The sequence below is a fragment of the Mauremys mutica genome, chromosome 5 (assembly GCF_020497125.1).
Source record: "Mauremys mutica isolate MM-2020 ecotype Southern chromosome 5, ASM2049712v1, whole genome shotgun sequence".
Lineage (NCBI taxonomy): Eukaryota > Metazoa > Chordata > Testudines > Geoemydidae > Mauremys > Mauremys mutica.
The window spans coordinates 63,712,510-63,734,519 of NC_059076.1; the positions used below are offsets into that span (position 1 = coordinate 63,712,510).

General features: G+C 40.3%; 1 protein-coding gene across 5 annotated transcripts in view; it reads left to right on the forward strand.

Annotated features, from left to right (window-relative positions):
- The window catches only part of TMEM131L (transmembrane 131 like), a 117,848-nt gene that overhangs the window by 59,567 nt on the left and 36,271 nt on the right, over positions 1–22,010 (forward strand). For 3 of the 5 annotated variants that reach the window (XM_045018264.1, XM_045018266.1, XM_045018268.1), the window contains 11 exons: positions 440–550; positions 8,619–8,696; positions 10,075–10,228; positions 12,875–12,933; positions 13,290–13,398; positions 16,615–16,720; positions 17,365–17,518; positions 18,384–18,554; positions 19,123–19,192; positions 19,870–19,987; positions 20,707–20,848. In XM_045018264.1, the coding sequence (XP_044874199.1) occupies positions 440–550; positions 8,619–8,696; positions 10,075–10,228; positions 12,875–12,933; positions 13,290–13,398; positions 16,615–16,720; positions 17,365–17,518; positions 18,384–18,554; positions 19,123–19,192; positions 19,870–19,987; positions 20,707–20,848 (1,272 nt within the window). The remainder of the gene's footprint in view (positions 1–439; positions 551–8,618; positions 8,697–10,074; positions 10,229–12,874; positions 12,934–13,289; positions 13,399–16,614; positions 16,721–17,364; positions 17,519–18,383; positions 18,555–19,122; positions 19,193–19,869; positions 19,988–20,706; positions 20,849–22,010) is intronic. The other 2 variants (XM_045018265.1, XM_045018267.1) reach the window with 2 other exon arrangements.

A 22,010-nucleotide genomic window follows, 5' to 3' on the forward strand; every position in this document is an offset into this window, starting at 1 on the left:
TATGTAAAAAAGGCGTGAAATGTGTGTTCTCCCTAAACGTTCTTTTTGATAGAAAAGCTGTTGGCCAGAGGTGTCTGATATCATGGTGCAGTTCACAAGAATCAGCAGCAGCATCCACATATATGATGTGTCTATTAAAATTGCCTGAAAGAGAATTTATTTTTAATTGTTTGGAGACACTTAAATGTTACATTGATGGGTGCCCTTTTATTAGGGATACATCATAATGTCTGAATGAATGAATGAATGCACAAAGGGACCTATAGTTACTTTTTAGAGTGGAACTCTCTGCACAAAACGCTGCATTACCTTTTGTTTTTAAAGTGTAATTTTAAAAACTAGTTGATTTCTTGGAGTCTTACTAGCAAAATGAAGTTTCATGGTTTGTGATAATTACCTAAATATCAAATGTTGGAATAATGTACTGTTTTTACAACAGGTATTTGGAATAGGATCTATAGGAACCTCTCCAGAAGATTCTAACAAGCAGCTAGTGAATACCTGTTTACTGCTTCCACGTATCCAAAACATCCAGATTTCACCAATACTGGTACAGTATGCATTTTTTTTTAAAACACAACATTAGTAAACTTAGAAATACTTGCAAATAAAAATGTAAGTTCCTGTATGCATATAAAAACATATATTAAAAAATCTTTACTTGTGTTACTAACTAATTAATTTTTTTCAAAAACTGACTTCAATTTGCATCACTTGAGATTTTTAGATTTTTGCATTTCACATTGTATGAGGGTGAATCTTACTGGTCAATCTCACTTTCTCTTAATAGTCTCATTTTCTGGTTTCTGTGCAGTGGCACAGTAATGTTATGGTAGGAATTACAACATGGTGGGGAGGTAAAGTTTAAATTAAAAAATTGGCATGAACAGTTGTTTCTATGGTTAACTTTGTGGATATTTGTTTACAGCTTGATTAAACTTCTTTTTTAACCATGGTGCCTACAACTGGGGTGAAAGCTCCCCAGAATAGTTATTAATTTAAAGGTGACCTGCAGAGTTAAAAACATTGTGACCTTTTCTGCATGTCAATAATGTATAAAATAAGCCCATAGAGATTTTTAAAAGTTATTGGCCTATTTGCCACTGCCTTGAATCTTGTGTAATCATTTGTGCCTACACAAAGTTTGAATAAAATGCTGCTGTATCAGAATGGTGACACCACCCTCTCTCTCTCTCTCCCTCCCTCTCTCTCTCTCTCTCTTGCTTTGAAGGAGTTCAAGGCATTTGAGGGTCAGACCCATTGTCTCTTACTTTAGAGCTTGTGTACACATGACAGTTATTCCAGAATAAAATGGTGTGAATTTAAAGCAGAGCAGCTATCCCAGAAAAACTCCCATGTGTAGATACTCTTATTCTGGAATCAGAATACCTTTTGCTGGTTTAGCGTAATCCATTTCCAAAGAGAGGAGAATGGGAGTAGCTGTCAAGAGGCACAGCAGCTATTGAGGGAAGGGGAGACTCCCAGGGAGGAAGGTGGAAAGGAAAGTCAGCAGAAACCTATAGGCAGGGTGAGTAGAAGGGAGAAGGGGATCAGCAGCTTCCTGGGGAAGAGGCATGACAGTTGGGGCATTAATAAAGTTCCCCCCCCCCCTTTTTTTTTAAACTATACTTCATCCCCCATTTTAAAGCAAATCTGTATTTTAATATAAAAAAACACAGGAAAACACCCCCTCCCCAGCCCTTCTCTAGTTTAAAAATATGGCTTTCCTTCTGTGGTTTGTTTGTGCCTGTGTCTTTTTCTTCTGGACTTGCAGTCTTCTGATTTGGGCAGGACCCTTCTGAATTTAGGGAGTGAGTCCACCTCATTCTCAGTTTCACTTTAAATAGTGAATGTATGTGCAGGGTCTGGTAGCTGTGGGATTCAACTCACTCTGCTTAGTTCAGACAGAGTGAGTCAAGTCCACTTAAAAAAAAAAATGGAGATATACCTATCTCATAGAACTGGAAGGAACCTTGAAAGGTCATCGAGTCCAGCCCCCTGCCTTCACTAGCAGGACCAAGTACTGATTTTGCTCCAGATCCCTAAATGGCTCCCTCAAAGATTGAACTCACAACCCTGGGTTTAGCAGGCCAATGCTCAAACCACTGAGAAATCCGTCCCGGACACTATGCATCCTTCTCCCCACCCCCCAGTTTACACATAGTGCGGGTAATTTTTTAGAGAGTTTTTTGGTAATAAAGGTAATAATTGGAGATATACCAATCTCCTAGAACTGGAAGGGACCTCAAAAGGTCATCGAGTCCAGCCCCCTGCCTTCACTAGCAGGACCAATTTTTGCCCCAGATCCCTAAGTGGCCTCCTCAAGGATTGAACTCACAACCCTGGGTTTAGCAGGCCAATGCTCAAACCACTGAGCTATCCCTCCCCCCACAGTAGTCAAAGCAGTATATGCAACTTAAATTTCTCTAACAAGTCCCAAAATAATCTGAGGCCTTACAGCTTCTTCTTCTTTAGGAATTCTTTCAGGCTATGTAGATGCCTACCTATAAAAAAGGGAAATAAGGACAACCTGGGGAATTATAGACCAATCAGCTTAATTTCAGTACCCGGAAAGATGGAGCAAATAATTAAGAAATCAATTTGCAAACACCTAGAAGATGATAAGGTGATAAGTAACAGTCAGTATGGATTTGTCAAGAACAAATCGTTTCAAACCAACCTAGTTCTTTCTTTGAAGGGTAACAAGCGTTGTGGGGGGGAGGGGGAGTGGTAGATGTAGTATAGCTTGACTTTAGTAAGGCTTTTGATGCTGTCTCGTATGACCTGCTCATAAACAAACGAGGGAAATACAACCTAGATAGAGCTACTATAAGGCGGGTGCATAACTGTTGGATAACCATTCCCAGAGAGTAGTTATCAGTGGTTCACAGTCAAGCTGGAATGGCATAACAAGTGAGGTCCCGCAGGGATCAGTTCTGGGTCCAGTTCTGTTCAGTCTGTTCATCAATGATTTAGATAATGGCATAGAGAGTACTCTTACAAAGTTTGCAGATGATGCCAAGCTGTGAGGGATTGCAAGTGCTTTGGAGGATAAGATTAAAATTCAAAATGATCAGGACAAACTGGAGAAATGGCCTGAAGAAAATAGGATGCAGTTCAATAAAGTACTCCACTTAGGAGGGACGATCAGTTGCACACATACGAAATGGGAAATGACTGCCCAGGAAGGAGTACTGCATAAAGGGATCTGGGAGTAGGGTGGCCAGACAGCAAGTATGAAAAATTGGGACGGGAGTGGGGGGTAATAGGAGCCTATATAAGAAAAATACCTCAAAATTGGGACTGTCCCTATAAAATCGGGACATCTGGGAGTCATAGTGGATCGCAAGCTAAATACGAGTGAACAGTGTAACCCTGTTGCCAAAAAGCAAACATCATTCTGGGATGTGCCTAGGAGCTTCAGGGACACGGAGCAGGGTAGGAAGCCCTGCCACCCCCCCCCTCCCCCCACAGTACCGCCTCAGCCCGGTCCCCCACCTCCCCCACTACCAGCAGCGCCCCGGACCTCTTTCTCCCTCCCTCCCCCCAAGCACCCGCAGCCCCCGCCCAAGTTTTAGTCAGGGTGGGTGTTTTTCATAAAAGTCATGGACAGGTCACGGGCCCGTGAATTTTTGTTTATAGCCAGTGACCTGTCCGTGACTTTTACTAAAAATGCCCATGACTAAAATATAGCCTTAATCATTGTGACAGGTACAGCTTGTTAACACCACTTTGGATAAAACAGGGAGAGTGTGTGTGGGGGTGGGGGTGGGGAATAGCTCTTTAGGAATAGGGAACTAGAGATTTAAGACAGAGGAAATCCTGGAGGAAAATCCCAGTTGCAGCCAAGATCACAGAGGAGGCTTATTGTATATTATTGTTTTATTTACTATTAAAGCTAAACTCCTGGGAGGGAGAGAGTTTGAACAGTACATCCCTGATCCAGCAAGCACACCTGTGTGCAAATGTTTACAGAATCAGACTAATTGAGGCCCTATCTAGGCTAGGTTGTGGACATAGAGGGAAATTACACTCAAATTTACACTCCACACAACCCCTCTGGTGCTGGTTGAACAATATTTTGAAAACAATCCAGCCAACAGTCTGTGATGTTTTCTCTGTTTGGATGGTAAAAGTCTGCTTCACTGATGATGATTATTACTCAGAACCACCAGGCTGTTTTGTATTTTTTAATGAATTATCAGAATGTAATAATATGAAGTAGAATCCTTGAACTTTTATGGCTGGAAAGGGAACGTACTAGCTCCGTTGGTCCAAGCTCTTGCTCTTTCTTTAAAGGTTTCTGTCTCTGTGTGATCTCTGCTTGGTGCGAACCAAGGAGTGACTTGAAGATTTGTAGTAATTTTGACACTTACTCAGTCAAATCTGTTTTTTTCTCCCTTTGAAAATGAGCATTCTTCTTCTATTCCTACCCTGCACACTTCTCCCTCCATCCCCCCGCCCACTTTCCCATTTATCTTGCCATTAAAAATGTGTTTTTTTAGTAAACTGGGGTTTTTGTTGAAAATTATCTTAATCATCAAACCAATTGCTTCTTGCTTAATGGACAATTTTTACCCTTGTTTGTATCTACCATCCCTGTATGTTCAGTACAATATTCAGAGCAAAACAAAATGTCCATAATAGCAAACTACGTAATCATACATTCATAGTTGCCCCTTTTGCCCATGGTAATTAATGAGATGAAATAGTCTCTAGTTACATTTTTTACAAACTGATGGGAAGCTTAGAATATCCAAAATATACCAGTGTATAATGGCCCTGTATTAAAGACCAGGTTGATTTTAATATTTGTGTTTGCATGTGTGTGTGTTAGAGCTGAATGGAGAATGGTAATTCTGTTTCATGGAAGATTTCAAGATTTGATTTCTTTTCAATTCAGAAAGCAAACCAAAAGTTTCAGAATTCTCCATGGAAGGGAATTACCATTTTCCACCCAGTCCTACTGGAAGTCATAACTCTGAGGCCCGTCACCTGGCAAGCTGCCCATGAGCCCAGGCTGCTGAAGAGCTGTAAGCCTAAGAGCTTGGGAGCCAGGACTTCCAGGGCTTTGCAGGAGCCCATCATGTGTGTTGCTCAGGAGCCAGGCAGGCATGAGCAGGCAAGAGCAGAATTTTGTCAAAATTGAAGCATATCCACAGAACCTGTCAGCTTTGGCAAATCCTGATGAAAAGCCATTGAGCTGAAAGTGTGTGTGTGTGTGTGTGTGTGTGTGTGTACAATATAAAATATATAGAGAAGCTAATGTAGATTTGTTAATAGGTGAAGGGAATCAAAATGGTTCCATTATTCCTGTCACACAGGGCTCTTTCTAGATTTTTTCGTTATGGGTCTTTGCTTTTTCGTTTTGCTGCTTATGAGAACAAGGCACTGTATAATTTCACATTCTGCTATGATTCATATGCCATAGCAGTTTTCTGTGTTATAGGACAGAATACTTACACAATCAAGAAGCGAAGATGAAGGTGGTAAAGCTTTTTTTCATAGAAGTGTAGTGTACTGATTCTAAGATTCCTTATTTTGTCCTCTCTTCTGTGATATATGCATCCTGTCAATTATGTAAGACACCTGGCTTGACAGGTGATGTATATTGTCTGTCATAGCACAATGAAGAACTCTTTTTTCTTTTCTGAAGTTACCTTTGTATATTTAAAAAATCCCTATAGACAGCAGATGAACATAAAATACAGCTGTGTTTTGGAATTTTTCTTTCCTTTCTTTTTTTTAGTAGCTTCACTCTTTTAAAATACCAAATTACAGCATCCAGGACATTCAAAACAAAACCATTATGATTGGGATTGGTTAACTGGTGCACCAAATTGGCTACTTGACTACTGCGCTCCTAGCAATTGTGGGCAGCAAAAGGAAGGCAGGAAACCCCTGATCTAAGGCATTTAAAATCTAGGTTGGCCAGAGTGCAATTCAGAAATATAGTAATCACCATAAAAGTTGGGGGAATAGAACTCTGTTGATAGGTCATTAGGATCCAAAATCTGGGACAATAATAAATCATCTTGTGAATCCTCCTCTTATTAAGGATAAAATTTTCTCAAAGCATGTAGGGCTTTCATAAGGCTTGCCTCATCACCTAATCCATGATTTAAGGGTTTAGGATAAACTTCATCCTATAAGAAGTTGTTAAATCACATTTGATACATAAGGGGGAGGAGACATGAGAAATGAAACATGACTTGAGAAGCCTCCAAAATAGCAGTGAGGGCCAAACTGAGAAGCAAAGGTAATACGACTAGGGGCTTGGCTACACTTACAAATTTGCAGCGCTGCAGCAGGGTGTGAAAACACACCCTCTCCAGCGCTGCAAATTGCGGCGCTGCAAAGCGCCAGTGTGGTCAAAGCCCCAGCGCTGGGAGCGCGGCTCCCAGCGCTGTACGTTATTCCCCACAGGGAGGTGGAGTATGGACAGGGTGCTTTGACTACACTTAGCGCTTCAAAGCGCTGCCGCGGCAGCACTTTGAAGTGCTAAGTGTAGCCACAGCCTCAGAGACAGAATAGCCTTTACTCCAAGTAGAGAGAGAAGTGGCTCAGACAAAGCTATAGAAAAACGTGACTCAGAGCATTACATTTAGTTGACCTTTATCTGGAGAACATCTGAAGAGTCTTAATTGTCCAAGCACTTTGAGCAAAGGAAAAGAATGCATGAAGTAGTGGTGTATAGGCTAATGAAAAAAATATAGTTCTTTCCAGGAAGAATCTTTCAGAAGGGAAATCTAAGTTGGATAAGGTTTATCAGACCAATTAGCTGACTTGAAAGTGGTCTGCTCACATAAGCCCATTTTCTTGTTGAAACTCCACTGCCAGTAATAGCTGTGGAAGGTTAATTAATGATACACGTATTGGATTTAAGAGCTTGATCTACTTGCATAATTTGATTAGGACAAAATAAAGGTGAAATTGCAAAAAGAGATGAATTGGTTGAGACTCCCATTCCTCGATAGTGCTGTGCTAAAAAAGGAGGTTTTTTAAAATTGTTTTTTAAATTATGTGATTAATCTTTGGAGGTGTTAGAACTCCCCCTTGTGGGATTCTGCAATATTTGCTATATAAACTGATTTAATACCAAAGAAATCATGTTGACTTTTTGTTTTGTTGTGCTCTTACGCAATCACACATCACGTTATAAAAAAAGCATTATGCATGTGGTGAATTTACTGTGTGATAAAACCACCACCACCATCACCTTATCTGTAGAAAAAGGCTTCAAAGCATCTCCTCCTGATTGTATTTCTTTCAGGATTTTAAATGCATGTCTCTTCCCTGAGCAAATAATGGAATGGATTTCCTGTGAGGTATTTATGCAAAGGCTCATCAGAGATAAAAAAATATGCATTAGGGTATGGCACCTTTTAACATTGCTTTCACAGTTCTGCCTCTTTCAGCTTCAATTATTTCATTTTTTTTTAAAAAGGAAAAGATTGAGTAGATTACACTGGCTTCTTGCACCTTTGGAGACCTTGATTCAAATTTGGGTGAGGTCACAAATGAAAAATTAACTGTGATCTTAAATTAGTCCCCAAACCATCATGTAATTTGGCATAATTGACAATCACTGATAAGGAGAAGCACAGAATTATTATGGATCGTTGGTATGACAAACTATGTATGACAGTATTTCACATAGCTTGCATGCATTAAGTCTGACTTTAGACAGTGCTGCTGCATGAACATTTTATAAGCTCGCAAAATAAACACATTCATTTTTTTTCTTTCAAATGAATAAAAAGGTGAAGCAACAGAAAATAATTTCTCTAGTTTTGTGTTGTTTTATTTCTTTGTTTTAATCTGAGGCCTGAACATCAGGGCTGCATCCAGGAAATCTAACCAGAAATTTAGCCTACCAGCAGTTTTTAAAATATGTGTTTCAAAGAAAATATACAGGAAAACAAGGAAGGAAGCCTTTATTGTATGTAAAAAAAGGCATTATAGGAGAAAATCAAGTAGGAGCTTAAGATTTATAAAGGTCCATCATATGTTCCTATTGTATAAAATGTTTAATAATAGTTTGACATGGAAGTAGGAGTTGAAATGATACAATTTCTCATTGAGCAATGATGTTGGCTGCCATATTACCCTAAAATAATAGTTAAAAAAAAACAAAAAACCACCTCTCCTTGCTGATGTTACTGTCAGGGATTACATTTTATTGAAATTGAAAGAATTGACAACATTGCCCTTTGTTTTTTGCTATTTTGTTTGTTTTTCTTTTTCTTTTCCTTCAGCTAGTACAATGAAAATAACGAAGTGAACTTCACATTCATTTATAGTCAGTTTTCACTGGGAGGTTCTCAGTGATGCAATGTTTGGGTGGCATATATTGCACAAAAACATATATCTAAAACCAGTGATTTAGATTTACGGATTTCAAAAACAAATGAAACTGTTAGATTTTGTGTGAAAGCTTGGCCTTCAAAAGCCTACATTTTGGAGAAAAAACACTGTATCTTTTGCAATCTCAATAGAAATGTAATGGGAATAGTTTTTGTTGGCCTTACAAAATGTAAACTTTGGGCCAAATTTGACTGGATAGAATCTGTTAAATCAAACTCTTTGAACTGTTGTCTTAATTTTTACTTTTCTAGGCAGAAACTACGAATGCCAGTCTCTTACAAGTTCATCTTGAATGCAGTTTACACAACAATATGTGCCAACAACTTAAGGTATGAATGTACATTTCATTTTAGGGCTGTCAATTAATTGCAGTTAACTCATGTGATTAACTAAAAAAAAATTAATCGCATTTAATTGCAGTTTTAATCATACTACTAAACAATAAAATACTAATTGAAATTTATTCAATATTTTGGGTGTTTTTCTACATTGTCAAATATATTGATTTCAATTACAACACAGAATGCGAAGTGTACAGTGCTCACTTTATATCATTTTTATTACAAATATTTGCACTGTAAAAATAACAAAAATAGTACTTTTCAGTTCACCTCATAGAAGTACCAAAGTGCAATTTACAAATGTAGATATTTTTTCTTTGTTACATGACTCCACTCAAAACCAAAACCATGTAAAACTTTAGAGCCTACAGGTCCACTCAGTCCTACTTCTTATTCAGCCAGTTGCTAAGAGAAACAAGTCCGTTTACATTTACAGGGGATAATGCTGCCCGCTTCTTATTTACAATGACACCTGAAAGTGAGAACAGACGTTTGCATGGCACTTTTGTAGCTCGCATTGCAAAGTATTGTCAAGCGATTAAAAAAATTAATCACGATTAGTCACACTGTTAAACAATAATAGAATACTATTTATATAAATATTTTAGATGTTTTCCACTTCAGTCTTTTGGAATCTCAAGGCTGTGAGAAGTCTGGGATCCATATTGCTTCTCTTACCTTATACCTCAGCATACTATTTAAGGTCAGCTGAGTGCTCTTTCTCTCAGTCCCTGAGCTTGGACACTGTTTGTTGTACATCTGAAGGTTCCCCACCTTTGGAATTCATTCCGCTAGTCTGTTTATAGTACATCTTATTCAGAGTGAAGGATTTTACAAATGAAAATGTTTTACAGTTCCTAAGGCCAGACCTTCCAGTTGAAACTACTCTTACATTGGGATTCTTTTGAGGCTTAACCCTTAGTGTCATTCTTATGTTTTTTATTATTTATCACTTGTATCACTATGGCACCTCGGAGTCCAAGTCATGGACCAGGACCCCATTGTACTATGCTTTGGTTTTACTTTTTTGTGTAGGTGTGTGTGTGAACTGAGTGTTTGCAGAATGTGCCCTGGAGACTGCAGCTTTCTGTTGCCAGGGAAGGCTTCCCCACGCTGCCCCCAGAAAGTGCCTGTTTGAGTGGAATTTGCTCTCTGTACCTGTGCAGTCCTCTGCCTCTACTGAGAATTCCATCAAAAGTTCTAATTACTGCCCCGGGATTGCTACCTTTGTGATGCACGTAGAACATTTGTCCATTAGAAATTGGCTGAGACCATCAATTCAGTATGTTTTATTCAAATCAGATTATTTTATGAAATTTCCCCTCCTTTTTTCCACCACCTTTTCCCCTCCTTTATGTCACTCCAGAGTTGCTGTTTTATGTCTGACGATCCGGTGCTGCTAAAAATGAGCTTAGTACTAAGAATGGAAAACTCCCAACAGGAATTTGTGGATCACAGACAGTACTTACTGGAGAATCTTTTTGTAGTTTATGTAGCAATGGACAAAACTGAGACCTCAGGTAAGTGCAAGACGTGACTGTTAATTTTAATAGAAATTGTTTTTATATACACTTCAGAATCTGGTATTCACAAATATATTGATCTCAGTGACATCCTCTTTATTTTGCTGTTTAATGCGAAGGCCACATTAGTGAAGTGAAACTGTTTAACATTTTGTGTTTAATGCAGAATTACTGTGATGGTGTTTCTTAATGAAAGAGGTAGCAATCCTCTGCTGTTGTAAACTACATTTGTTACATTCTTTTCTTTTTCCCTTAAGATTTGTGTTTGGAACAGAAACATCCTTTTCTTAGGTGTCTGTTTAAATAGTACAGAATGTGTGGTGGTGTTGATTGCTTTTGTTTTCACCTTTCAGCAAAAGTGCAATTAATGAAAATTGTAGTATTCTAATTTCTAAGGAATTAGATTAACAGAACTAGGCCTGCAAAGAAATCAGGACCTAGAAAAAGCAGGCATTGTGGAAATTACTGTAATAATATAATACAAAGGATCTTCATATCATCATTTTTGGAGGCTAGAATTCCACATGCAAAGTAGACAGCTACTTAAATTTTTTGTATCATTCGTTTGTTGGGTAAATAGATAATTTTTCTCCAAATCCAAGGAGTGAGATATCTTTGATTTTTAATTATTTATAGTGCACCATCACCTTTATAATTGTTTAGGTTTTTTGGAACATTAGAACAAAAATATAGTTTTCTGCCAATTGTACTGTCTGGTAGAAGAAAAAACGACTTGTGAAAACAGATAAATGATTCAATTATCACTTTTACCACATTTCAAGTCTGGTTGCAAAACACATTTATCGTTCTTCCAGAGCCTGCTATGTAGTTGGAAGGGTTGGTAATTGACTGGAGTGATACTTACATTTGACTGATGGAGCTGATATATCCGCAGTAAATCTATTTTCCCTCACGTCTGAGATAGCAGTGTTTTGTTGCACTGAGTTGTGGAAGCATATTTATTCTTACACTTGTGGATAAATGTTCACATCTGTCATGTCCAGAGGTATGGCTGTAACATCCTTTTTAATGGATTCAGGTGATAGAAGAGCATTTTAAAAAAGCTATACACTTCCTCAATATAATGCAAATCATAAATCCCTATACACTAGGGTAAAGGCCTGTCATAATTCCTTTATGATGCTGGCAATGGGAAGTTATAGATCTTTTGCATTGATGATCTTGTGAGCAGCTTTTCAACTTCAGATAATAATGTTTAATTTTCTTTTCGTTGATGTGCTTAATTAAGAGAGACTTGGAGTCTGCGTCTCTTCTCACTACACCAATGTGAATCGAGAATAACTCTGTTGAAGACAGTAAGCTAGATCATGTGTTCTGTGGCCTGCAAATTTGGGGAGGAGGCTTTAGAGCACATTTGTGAATCCCTGATTTTGGGATTACTTTGGCCCCTACAGTGACTTAGTGCAGTTTTAGCCACACCCCTCTCCAGCAGCCATACTTCCTATTGTTTGATGATCTATTGATTTTGCATTAATTATTTTGATTACTTAAGAATGCCTAGTTAGCACTTTGAGACTTGGTAGGTTCTTGTCCCAAGATCATGCCCACTATTTATTAAAATTACTGTTCAGTTGGGAACCCCGATGTGCATGGTTACAACATTCACATACAACATTGGAAGAACCTTCTCTGTTTGTAATAGTTTTATTAACATAGTGAGAAAAGTTACAAACACTCCAGCCCAGCAAGGTGGATAGAGATAATTCAGAATGTGTGTCTGAGCATTCATGTACTCACACCGTCCCTTGCAAAAGGACCTGAAGTGTTTGCTATCATCCTCATCACCAGACTTATCATCACCGCTAGTGTTCACCACCCTGGGGTCTCCCAAGAGTTACATCTCCCACACAGGCCGGGATGCAATTTTTATAATGTGTTACACTGCCACTGTGCCTAGTGTAGAGGTTCAGTAGGTTTTTCCTCTTTTCCTTATTTGTATTTCCTCACCCTACTATTGTTGGGGTGCCTTTCTCCCTTAGGTTACTAGCCTGTTTATCTCAAGCTTGTTAATTACCATGGTACTCTTTTGGTCAGACCTCTGCTGATGTACCTAACTTAAAATATCCCAAGCTGGTATAAATTGGCATCTTGTGGTTACCCGTCAGCAGTTTAGTTATTACTGCATTCTGTCTTGTGTCTTTTATAATCTAGGGTTACTCCTAGTTAAGTGCGTATGCGAAGGCTTTTGGGCCTTATGCTTTGTTACCTAAGCTATTGTTTTACAGGCCTTGTAATGGTTCTGCCTTAACTTATACCCCTGTCTTACTTGGCAAATACCTATTCCTATGGGCTACACTATACCATGGCCTGGAAAAAGGGAGGTTATGCTGGCTCTGTGGTTAGGGCTGTGTGCCAGCTGGGGATTTAGGACCTGGTGGTAATGCCAGCTTTCCAGCTGATTTTTGCCACCATAATTAGGGCCAAAGATATGGTGTGAGAGGAGAGTCAGGCCCAATGTGTGATTAACTTCTGATTTTTACAAGAGACATATTTTTGCATAGAATTATTTTATCTTCTAATTTTCATTTGAATATGTTAGATATTGTTTCTCATATTAATGTCCGAGAAAGCAGTGGTACTTTGATCTTTGGTACTTATCTGGATGTTCATTTTTTTGGACAGATGATTCTACAGTAAACATGTATGTATTGCATTCAGGGAACAGCGTTTTACATATACAGGTAATTATGTTCTTCATGCAATCATATTCGGAGGTATTGAATTTAATAAGGATATTAACTAGCTTGACTACTTACTTTTTGCTGTCGCCAAATAGCACACTTCTTTATTTTAAGACGCATTTAACACATTTAAGTTTGTATAATGTCCAACAGAATTTGTAGGTTGTAAGCTACAGCTCAGATAATGATTTTTAATGTGCACGTTAACCTAAATAAAAGCCACAAAACTATTTATCACATATGATAAATGACAGTTCCTTCTAAGTTTGTCATGAAGATGAATTAAACAAATACTAAAAATATAATAATAATGGTAATAGTGCTACAGGGATTGGTAATATATCATTTTAATGCAGGACATACAGCGTTTCTCACAAAAAGATACATCATCTGTGCAGTTTGAGCCAATACAACTTCCTTCTTCAACCACAAATTTTACAAAAGTTGCTTCCATTGTTTGTAAAGGTACAGTATGTATATTTTGTGTATATAATATGATTACATGAGGTACATATTTACCTTATAAGGTACTCTGAAAAGGATCAAGATCAACTTGTCTGTGCAACTTTGCTTTCTTAAAACATACTGGGCTAGGGCGAGAGAGAATTCTTTGTACTTATTTTGTTTCCATCCTATTTCATATCATTCTGTCACTCTCACACACATGTGCTCTCTCTCCCTCCCCCCCCCCACCCCCCTGATCTTAAATTCAGTACAGGCCATATTAACAGGAAGGGAAAGTGGGTGACCAATAAGATTGTCAGCTGATTGTCAGCATTTATTGAATGTACCTTTTAGGTTCCCTTTAATCATTTGGATGATTCTTTTATTTCAAATCTACTTAAATAGTACACTTTTGTGCTTGGGTGGTAAATTTGTATGGCAGTTTTTGTAAGGATGGTTTGAGAGAATTGCCCGAGTCAACAAAGCATGTTTGTGGAAGAGCTAGGGTTAACATTTAGAAGTTGCTGTTTCCAGTCAGTCCCATGCTCTTACCACTAGACCAGGGGCGGGCAAACTTTTTGGCCTGAGGGCTGCATCGAGTTTTGGAAATTGTATGGAGGGCCGGTAATAGGAGGCTGTGCCTTCCCAAACAGCCACGTGTGGCCCAGCCCCTGCCTCTGCCCCCTTCCCCACCCCCTTGCTTCTCGCCCCCTGACGCCTGCCCCCGCCCCCCCCGGGACTCCTGCCCCACCCCCGCTCCCTGTCCCCTGACTGCCCCCAGAATCCCCACCCCTGACTTCCTCCCACCGCCCCATCCAACCCCCCCTCCTTTCTGACTGTCCCCCAGGACCTCTGCACCCATTCAACCCCCCCGTTCCCTGCCCCCTGACCACCACCCCAAACTCCCCTACTCTCAATTCAACCCCCCTGCTCCCTGCCCCCTCACCACGCTTCCTGGAGCACTGGTGGCTGGCGGCGCTACAGTCACATCTCCCAGCTGGAGTCAGCCACGCTGTCGCCACCACGCAGCACAGAGCCCCGGGTCAGCTGCACTGCCCAGCCACCCAGAGCATTGCATCAGTGGCACGGCGCGCTAAGGCTGTGGGGGAGGGGGAACAGCAGGGGAGGGGCTGGGGGCTGGCTAGCCTCCTGGGCCGTTGTTTGCCCACCTCTGCACCTAGACCAGGGGTCTCAAACTCAAATGACCCCGAGGGCCGCATGAGGACGAGTGCATTGGCCCGAGGGCCGCATCACTGACACGCCCCCTTGCTGCCCCTGGCCCCACCCCCAATCCACCCCTTCCATGAGGCTCCGCCCCTGCCCTGTCTCTTCTCCACCTCCTCCCCTAAGTGCGCGGCTCCCCGCTCCTCCCCCCTCCCTCCTGGAAAGTGCTAAGCACCACCAACAGCTGTTTGGCGGCTTGGCGGCGGGAAGCGCCAGGAGCCCTCTGATTCCCAGCCGCTGCGGGCAGCTCGGAGCCTTCTGATTCCCAGCCGTGGCTGGGAGTTAAAGGGCTCTGGGCTCCCCGCCGCGGGGGGCAGCTCGGAGCCTTCTGATTCCCAGCCGCGGCTGGGAGTTAAAAGGCTCTGGGCTCCCCGCCACCGCGGGCAGCTCGGAGCCTGCCGCGGCTGGGAGTTAAAAGGCTCTGGGCTCCCCGCCGCCGCCGCGGGCAGCTCGGAGCCTTCTGATTCCCAGCCGCGGCTGGGAGTTAAAAGGCTCTGGGCTCCCCGCCGCGGCGGGCAGCTCGGAGCCTGCCGGGGCTGGGAGTTAAAGGGCTCTGGGCTCCCCGCCGCGGCGGGCAGCTCGGAGCCTTCTGATTCCCAGCCGCGGCTGGGAGTTAAAAGGCTCTGGGCTCCCCGCCGCCGCGGGCAGCTCGGAGCCTTCCGATTCCCAGCCGCGGCTGGGAGTTAAAAGGCTCTGGGCTCCCCGCCGCCGCGGGCAGCTCGGAGCCTTCCGATTCCCAGCCGCGGCTGGGAGTTAAAAGGCTCTGGGCTCCCCGCCGCGGCGGGCAGCTCGGAGCCTTCCGATTCCCAGCCGCGGCTGGGAGTTAAAAGGCTCTGGGCTCCCCGCCGCGGCGGGCAGCTCGGAGCCTTCTGATTCCCAGCCGCGGCTGGGAGTTAAAAGGCTCTGGGCTCCCCGCCGCGGCGGGCAGCTCGGAGCCTTCTGATTCCCAGCCGCGGCTGGGAGTTAAAAGGCTCTGGGCTCCCCACTCTAGAGCCGGCCCTGGTGGGGGAGCTCCGCGGGCCGCAGGGAAGAGCTCCGCGGGCCGCGTGTTTGAGACCCCTGACCTAGACTATGTCCAGGAGAACCCCTACAGTAGATCAAACTTCATTGCACCATGACCCGCTTCTGACCACCACAATTACTATACGACCGCAGGAGGGGGGACTGAAGCCTGAGCCCCGCCACTCAGGGCTGAAGCCCACAAGGTTTGGCTTTGACCCCGGGTGGTGGGGCTCAGGCTTTGGCTTTGACCTTGGGCTCCAGCAAGTCTAATGCCAGCCCTGGCGACCTCATTAAAACAGGGTCACAACCCACTTTGGGTCCTGACCCACAGTTTGAGAACTGCTGATCCACTGTATTATTTAGTTTCCCTGACTCGGATCACTGTTGTCATGCAAACTTTGTCACTTATATACTCAGTAGTGCCCTGCACATTTTTGTTACGCTTTCACCCCCCGATCAGTGCTTCCAAATTCTTTCCTCTGCTTCTTATAAAAACATGTGTTTTGTTTTGTTTTGTTTGTCTTTTGTTTTGGGAATGGTGACGGGGACAACAAAATACATTTTCTCAAAGAGTTTACTTCATAATGAGTTTGGGACTCGTCCTTCTAAGAAAGAGAAGGCAAAGAAGGCGGTAGAGGAGTAGAGTGAGTTTTTTATTTTCCCAGGCATGCTTTTATTTATTGAGGGTAGCAGCTTGGTTCAGTAGCTAGGGTAGCGGACGGGAGTCAGGAGACTTGAGCTCTGCCACTGACTCCCTGTCTGATCTTGGACAATTCAGTTTTATGGTCTGATTTTCTGAAGTGCTGAGCACCCCTGAATCCCTTTTAAGTCGATACTAAGCACATCTGAAAATCAGAATATTAACGTTCATATCCCTTGATTTTGCCCTCTGTAAAGTAGAGCTGTTGATACAGACTTTTCTTTGTAAGGATCTTTGAAATCCTTACATGAAAAGCATTATTATTACAAAGATTTTATTCAAATATATATGTTTACTTTTTATTTATACAGCTGCATCATGTGACAATGAAAGCCATTATACTAGTGATGTGAAGATGAATCCATTAAAAGGCACCACAACACTAAAAGCATGTCTTTCCCATCCTGTGATGGAACGGTAGGTTGATGGTGGGATTATTTTAAACATTCACTAGAATTGTAAGGAAACTGTAAAATGTGCTCAAATATATGCTGTAGAGTCAAAACAAGCTAACTTTCTCACTTAATGGTAGTAAGCACGAGTGCCCAGACTGCTGCATATTGTCGCTGTGTCTTTCAACAAAATAAAACCCTGCAGCATTTCATATAATAGTTTTGTATTTCATACACACAAACTTCCAAGATTCAGTAAGAAGAAATCTGAACAGTTAAGGTCACACAGGCCTTATTTAGAATCTGAGATAAATTTACATATCTCTTTTTCTAGCTTTATGGGAACAGTATTCTAACGGAAAACTGGAAATTGAATATTTTTTCTAGTCTTGACTCAGTAGTGTTATCACAGCTACCACATTATAACAGGGAAAGCACTAGGCAGCATTGTACTCTAAAGTGGTGAGACAGTAGTATGACTAGCTATCCATCCCTCTTACAGTTGCACTTTGTCTTCTGATTTTTACTGTATTTTTAATAAAATAATTTGTTCTTCCTCCAGAGTCCTTAAAAACACTCATTTCCCAATAGTGATACTTTTTATGTGTCTGTGTGAATTGCTTTGCACGTTCAAGGACCCTTGCATTTTTAATCTGTGTTTCTCTACAGGTATTTTGGCGTTGACCCTTCCGCAGCATTATTTCACATAGAGCCACATCACAATATTTCAGGATTTTGGTCTATATGGTTTACAAACAAATTTGACTTTAGCATTGAACTAAATGATGTCTTTGTAGCCAGAGAGACTAAGAACATTTTAAAGGTAAGTTTTTTATTTTAGAATCCTATAATGTCTTTTCCTTAATGTAAAAGGATGCAGTCCTTCAAGATGCTGAGCAGGTTCTTTGAGAGGCTGAGTGTCCTCAATTCATATTGAATTCAGCGGGAGTTAGTGCAAAGTACTGTGTGCCTTTATCAGGCTCCAGAAGGCTATGGTCCATTATTCAGTGTGGTGGTGGTTTTAATATATGTTAGAGTAAATTCTGGCTGCAGTAGCAGTTGTACGTGTGCATTAAAGTACAGAATTTTGCCATCATAGTCAATGTTCTCACAATTGCTGCTTATGCTATTGGTACATGCTGTTGGTACATCTCTTCATAGGCTATATTGGAAATCTTTTGGTGAGTGGACGAGCTTTGTGCAACGTTATTAAAGATTTTACAAAAGAGAGGCCTTATTTTTAGAAGTTTAGGCAAAACATTTTATGTAATTGCTTCATTAGAACAAACAAAGCTGATGTGTGCATGCTCAAATGACAAACTAGGCATTGATTTGGCATTTGTGCACTCAGATCCCAGATTCATATGTGCAATCACAATAGCTGCACAGATAAATTAGGTGTGCAAATGCATGTGCCTAGAATTTTAAAAAATCAAATGCAGTTGTGTTAAAAAAGGTACTTTACAGTGTCCTGGTAAGTTTACCCTCATGACCAGTGTTTTTTATGTATGTGTGTATAGGAGTTAAGAATTCCATGATAGTAGAAGCAAAACAATTAGGAGCAAATATCACTTTAGAAGTATATAATTAATATCCCAAAGTACACTTCAATAATTCTTGCGGTTTTGATTAAAAAACAAACAAACAATGTTTAGCCAATATGATCTGATCTGATTGTTTCCTTCTAGATTCTGAACTTCACTGAACCCTTGACTCTACCTCCAGGCTGTTGGAATGTATTTTCTTTGAAGCTCAGTGTCAAAGACACTGTAATAAATGTATTTTCTAATGTATTTTTGGCTACAAATGTAGGAGTGATGTTTGCGATACCTCTACGGATTTATTCAACTCTGTCCAAGGTACTGTATTCCACTGACTTGTATGTATATTACATACAAAAAACTATGTTAACGTTATTTAGCTTGCAAAGCCAAGTGCTCAGAAGTGGGGAAATGACAGATTTACAGTTGCCCATGCCACCGAAATACTTCCCCTTAATATGTCCATCCCATGCACTGAATGAAGTAGGGGCCCAATGGAAAAATAGTATATGATCATGTAATTAAAGATTGTATCATATGTATGCAGAAAGGAGCATAATTAAGGTTCTGGGTTTTTTAGATCTTACTGTTTCTAGAGCCTAGTAATCTTCATTAATAGGTATTAGACTTTTTGGAATAGTAAATCATAGGAGAAGGGATGGAGAGGATCTACTGGGCCATGTTTTCAAAGGGAGCTCAATCCAACTGCTGTTCATGCAGAATCATAAAGCGGTGTATCATCCGTCCAAAACAAGGGCTACAACGCTTCAGGCTTACTGTTCTTAAATAAATTTGATTAAAGTTTGTAATGTTCATTGGTTAAATGTATCTAGATTTATTTTATTTATAGTGTTGCTTTGCCAGATATTCAAGCATTGTTTTTCAGCAGGGGGATCTTCATTTTGAAGCCATAGCACATTGTGATATACACTGTTACTTGGGAAAGTCTGATACAGGTAGGTTTATTTTATTTTTAGCCTCTATTAGCAGTTTGGTAATGTAAAAAAAGTAGCTAGAAAAATTTTTGGATTTGTTGCTGGATTTGTAGTACAAATATATATATGATTAGTACGAGTAAGTTTTACATCATTTAAGAATATCCTGATTTCTTAAATTGTTGCTCCTCTGCATGGATTTTAGTAACTTGTAGCAAACACAATATTCCAGATTTCTAATTCCTGCTCACAGAACTCAAAAATGTTTGACTCAGTTCTAACTTTCAAAATATATTTTTGACTTTAATGGAATTTGTTTGTTCGAGAAAATTATCAGCAATTGGAAAAGGGGAGCTAAAATGGAAATGATTATTCGCAACTAGCGGGTGCTATAACATAATTTTGCACCATTTTCGAGATATTGAACTGATATGTATATCCCATTGACATCCATTAAGAGTTCTGCTTAAAAATCTGTGATGAAATATAGCCCTTAAATTCCAAATGTAAGAGACAGCAAAAAAAAAAAAAAGTCCTACTTGAACAATTAGTTGTATACATTCCAATTTACACACACGTGTACCTATTTTTTTTTAAATAACTTTGTTATTGATACCAGTTCTTCAAGTTATGGGACAGTGTGATAAAGGTAGTAAATGTTATTTTAGTAAAATATGGGAAATCTATTATCATTTTAGCAAATCTGTTTTGGAAAGGGAGTTTGTCTCTGGACCAGTCTACGTGGAATGTGGATTCTGAACTTGCAAGTGAGATTTATGAAAGATGGCAGAAAATAAAACATGGGGAAGCCTGCAGGTTTGTACAAAGACTGTTCATGTAGTAAACTTCAAATTGTATTATAAGAAACACATCTTGCTGTGCTATACTAGTATACTTGAAAATAAGAGCAAAAACTTTCAGACTCTGGTGCTGAGTCTGGTGCTCTGTCCTGAGATTCAGAGCAGCTAATCACCTCATCTCCCATTTAACTCAGTGTCAATAATTGTTTTAAATACCTGAACATTGAATGTAAATAATATTTTGATTGTAGTAACTTCACCACTTCTACTTCACTCTGAAAGAAAACAAAGCATGTTTCACAGGATCAGATATGGAAGCTACACAAATCCTCTCTGTCAACAGGTTGCGCAGTAGTCTTTTCAGGGTCATGGGTTTTCAATAGGTTTTAAGCACTTTATTCCTTTGCCTAATGGATGCGACACATTGGGGACATGGGGAAGGGAGAAGTGTGTGTCTGTGCGTGAGCATTGACATCAGCCCCTTTCCAGCATGAGAAAATGGGGCTGTATGAACAGGGAGTCGTTATGTTACAGGTATGAAAACAGAGGTGTAAGGGATAAATGGATGGTTAATGCAGGGTCACAGTCCTATGGGCATTATTTTGTTAAAGACCTTTTTTCCCCCAAGAAGAGTTTCTCTGCCATAACGAAGTGCTCCTGGAAAATTGATGTCAAGAGACTAAAATCAATTTCTTTTGGTTTTAACAAAGCTTTCTGTTTTCACCAATTAAACAGGAGGAATTTTTTGGGAATGACTCGCATTGCTCACCAAAAGAAGCCTGAAGACGAGGAGTCATTTGCTTTTTTTTTGCCACGTTTGATTACAGAGCCTGGCCTGACGCTAAACTTCAGTGCAACTGCACTTAAGAATAGTATGGTAATAATAACTATTTTCAAGCTTTATCGAAGTTTGTATATTTTTAGCTAGTTTAAATTATGAAGATTCCAGTTCAACATTATTAAGACACAATGTTTTTATATTGTTTTCAAACTGGTTTTTAAAAAGGTTTTTGGAAAACTCCATACCAGTACATCTCAAGACACCAGTTTCTTATACTTGATTGGCTCCAGTTTAAATTGTTGAAATATCTAGTTTAATACATTAAGATAAATTGAGGATTTAGCAATATACTGTAGATCTCACCTTCTGAAATGTTTATTAAAGTGTTCATCAGCTAGAGTAGAGTAGCTTATTATAAAACTAATGAATAACATGGAACAATATGTTTGGATATGCTGTGATCAGGGCCAGATCTAGAGGCTGGCAAACAGGGCAGTCATCCAGGACACCAGCTTTCAGGAAACACTGAACTGTTGTCGCACCTTTTCCTCCTCCCGCTCCTTTCCCTCCCGATTAGCTGTTTGTTTTGTTTTGCTTGACATTCGGGGGCCTGAAAACATTTTCTGTGCTGGCCAGCAAAACATCTAGGGCTGCTCCCTGCTGTGATGATCTTTACTATTAGTGAAGTTTATAATTCCACATTAATCTTTATCACACCATGCATACATCTTTTAAGAGTGAATATTGTGCTTGTGAAATGTCCCAGATTGGGACTATCAGATGACGTATGTCTTCTTGGAACAGGACTGTCCCCAGCAACTCAGTTCTCATTGGGCAACTTTTGGTCACTACTAACCTGGCCTTGGTTAGAACCTGTCATATGTAGAGGAAAGGCTTCATATGCAAATATTATTTATTATCTTTATATTCAATGTATGTATGTTAAATTATTAAGCAATAGCATGAGCCAGCTAGTCCCCCATCATTCATATTTCTAAGTGAGGAAGAATAGTGTCTTACACACTTTACCTGTTTCTTTGGGTAAACTTTATTCCTGTCTACCAGTGTGACCTGATAATAAATCGAAATAAAAAGAATATATCTTGAAAAGATAGCCTCTCTTTTTGCATGTGTAGTTCTTCAAGCCACTATCATTTGCTTTTGCATATAGAAACATTGTACACACATGCCCAGCTTTTGCATGTAGTTTTGTGCATGTAAAATTCTAATGTGCAAAAAGAGAAGTCAAGTTGAGTCT